Here is a 2,865-nt window from a genome sequence, read left to right on the forward strand (position 1 = left end):
ATCTAAAATATAAACTACAGAAACATTTTTTTTTTATTTTGGATGCAATTAATTGTTTATATACTACTGTTCAAAAGGTTTTTTTAAAGGAGGACTGGGTCAGTAAGACTTTTTATGTTTTTAAAGAAGCCCTCTTGCTCACCAAGGCTGCGTTTTCTTAATGAAAACCGTTATTTTGAAGCAAAATAATATTGTTAAATATTACCACAATTTAAAATACCTATCTTTAATCAATATTTTCATATTTTATGTTTTAAAATGGAATTTATTTCTTGTTAAAGCTGAATTTTCAGCGTCATTATTCCAGCCTTCAGTGTCACGTGATCTTCAGAAATAATTCCTATATGCTTATTCAATGCTCAAGAAAAATTGATTATTATTATCTGTAATGAAAACACGATGTGATATGTTTTTAGCATTCTTTCGCAAACAGAAAGATTAAAAGGAATTGTGTGTAACAAATGTATTATTGTCTCTTTTGATTGATTAAAAGTGTGTCACTGATGAATAAACATTAATTTCTATAAAAAAAAATAAAAAAGAGAGAGATATTATCTACATATGTGACCCACACGACCACAAAACCAGTCTTAAAGACAAAATATTTTGAAGAAGAGATTTATATAACCTAAAAGCTGAATAAATAAGTTTCCGATTGATGTATGATTTGTTAAGCTATAAGCCATCTGAAAATCTAAGAAAGTAAAAATATTGAGAAAATCGCCTTTAAAGTTGTCAAACGAAGTCCTTAGCAAAGGCATATTACGAAGCAAAAGTGTGTGTTTTAATATATTTACGGTAGGGAATTTAAATATCTTCGTGGAACATGATCTTCACTTAATATCCTAATGCTTTCTGCCACGATTTTGACCCATAAAATATAATTACATCCATCTATATGCATCTTTCACATCGGCGAAAACGAACAGTATTCGAGCGGGGTCCATGTAACTGTACTTAAAACTGTCTGTGTATTTGTAGCCTACCTTCCACCGCAGCAACAGGATGTTCATGATGGCGATCAGAGGGCAGGGTCCGTTCTCGCTCTGCGTGATAACAGCCGTCTTCTTCTCTTTCCAGGTAATCCACTTGACAAAGTAATACGCCGGCATGCTAGGCTCTGATGTCCTCGCAGCCCCCGCGCAGGCCCCTCCGCTCTCCTGAGGGGGCACTTGGTTGCCATCCTGAGCGGATTTGGACGAAACCAACGGTCCATCAGGAGGGATCCCGTTAGCCTCCTCGGAGAACTCCAGGCTGGCCACAGAGAAAGTGGGCGTCACCTCCGATTGGCTGGGTGTGCAGGACTGGCTGAGGATCTCAGCTTCATCGGTTTTGTCTTGGCTTTTAGAGGTCACCGACCGGGCCGCACGAGCATCATCAAGAGACGCTGCGCTTGTAGGAGGTTCTTTGCATGCCGTTAGCTCATCTTTCACAAGGTGAGAAATACTCCCAGAGGATTGCTCAATGTTGGCGACACCCTCTTTCCGGCCGATTTGCTTGTCCTGAGGTCTAGCGGCATCGAAGTCCTCATTTTTCAACGGCCGTCCCTCAGAAGCGCCTATAATCTCACCGTCGACGGCGTCTGGGCAAGACTCTGCCATGACCTGACGGGCAGGATCGTGTGCTTGGAATTAACGGAGACGATTGAACGGGAATGCGGTTTTTAAAATCTTCAGTTGCTGCTAAAATTAAATTAAATTAAAAATCTGGCCGTGGCTGTTCGCTTTTCCCCCAAAATAGTTTTTGCTCACTTCATATTACTGAGTTTTAGCAATACGGCGCAGACCGACGTTTCCAGTCTTTTAAAAGCAGCGGCTTACACCAAAAAAGCCAAACATTCTCAAGTTGAAAACGTAGTCCTTTCTTGCTTTCACGCCACATCCATCGCTTGAATGCGAAGGGGCGAAACTGTTAAAGTGGCAGTTTTTTCCGGCGCGCCTCCGCCTAACCGTGTGGTGTTTGAATTGCCCCGATTCTGGGAACAGCTGAGTCACAGGGAGGCTTTCTGTGGAGGCACACAAAGCATGTCAGCATTTACAAACTCTTCAGACCAGAATGCACTACTGCGCCATTCTTACACAGCCGTAAACACACGAGCCTTACAGTTGAGTGAACTATTTCATGCCTAACATTTGCAAAGCCTGCGTTTAAAGATCCTTAGGGCTGGTTTTCACCTGATCACTGAAGGGCGACGCTCTGGAGGCGAAGAAAGCTTCTCATGTTGCGAATTTCACAAACTCTGAAAGACATGCAAGGAAGGTTCACTTAATAAAAGTGCAAGTCAGCAACTGTCATTTTATACAGTGAGCGCTGCAGGTGAGGTTGTTAGCAAGTTAACTGTCAAACACAAAGACTGGGTCCTTTTAGAGCAGCGGGCTATTTACTGGACAGCTTAATTAGCAAAAGACAACTTCTCTTTAACTCAGTACAGTACAGCGTGCGAGTTCGTTAACGTACTAGTTAGTGCGCTTTTACAATCTTGATTGCTCACCTTGCATTAACAGCAGCGGAAACTTACCACAGCGCCCTTCCTGCAGATCTTCAAAAGCGTCCTTCTTCGGCCCTGAAAGGCACCCTGCAAAACGCAACAGTCCAGCGAAGCGCCTGGCTGAAATCCACAGGTTTCGCCGTCTATCCGTGCGGCTGACACAGCGCACGTCAGCCTCTTTCTCGCCGCTCTTTCCGTAATCTTGTTTTTTGCCTGTCTCACTTCCGGTGCCTGTGTTTGTAAACAGTGACGTCACGCCGGAAGCTAACAGCGCACTTTATTACTCAGCGATATTTTCTCCACCGGGCGAAGCGTTTTGTTGAGGCGTCCTGGAAAGAAACTTGCTGGTGTTAATATGTTTAGTTTTTTTTAAGGCG

At 42.8% G+C, this 2,865-nt stretch overlaps 1 protein-coding gene across 1 annotated transcript in view; it reads right to left on the reverse strand.

The window, feature by feature from the left end:
- The window catches only part of LOC122356184 (ubiquitin carboxyl-terminal hydrolase MINDY-1-like), an 18,780-nt gene extending 15,981 nt beyond the window's left edge, over positions 1 to 2,799 (reverse strand). Inside the window, exons 1-3 of the mRNA XM_043254682.1 lie at positions 2,492 to 2,799; positions 2,175 to 2,239; positions 987 to 2,005 (exon numbers count right to left, since the gene is read on the reverse strand). Coding sequence (XP_043110617.1) covers positions 987 to 1,601 — 615 coding nt within the window. The 5' untranslated portion in view covers positions 1,602 to 2,005; positions 2,175 to 2,239; positions 2,492 to 2,799. The remainder of the gene's footprint in view (positions 1 to 986; positions 2,006 to 2,174; positions 2,240 to 2,491) is intronic.
- Between the last annotated feature and the right edge of the window lie 66 nt (positions 2,800 to 2,865).

This window comes from Puntigrus tetrazona, chromosome 13 (assembly GCF_018831695.1).
Source record: "Puntigrus tetrazona isolate hp1 chromosome 13, ASM1883169v1, whole genome shotgun sequence".
Lineage (NCBI taxonomy): Eukaryota > Metazoa > Chordata > Actinopteri > Cypriniformes > Cyprinidae > Puntigrus > Puntigrus tetrazona.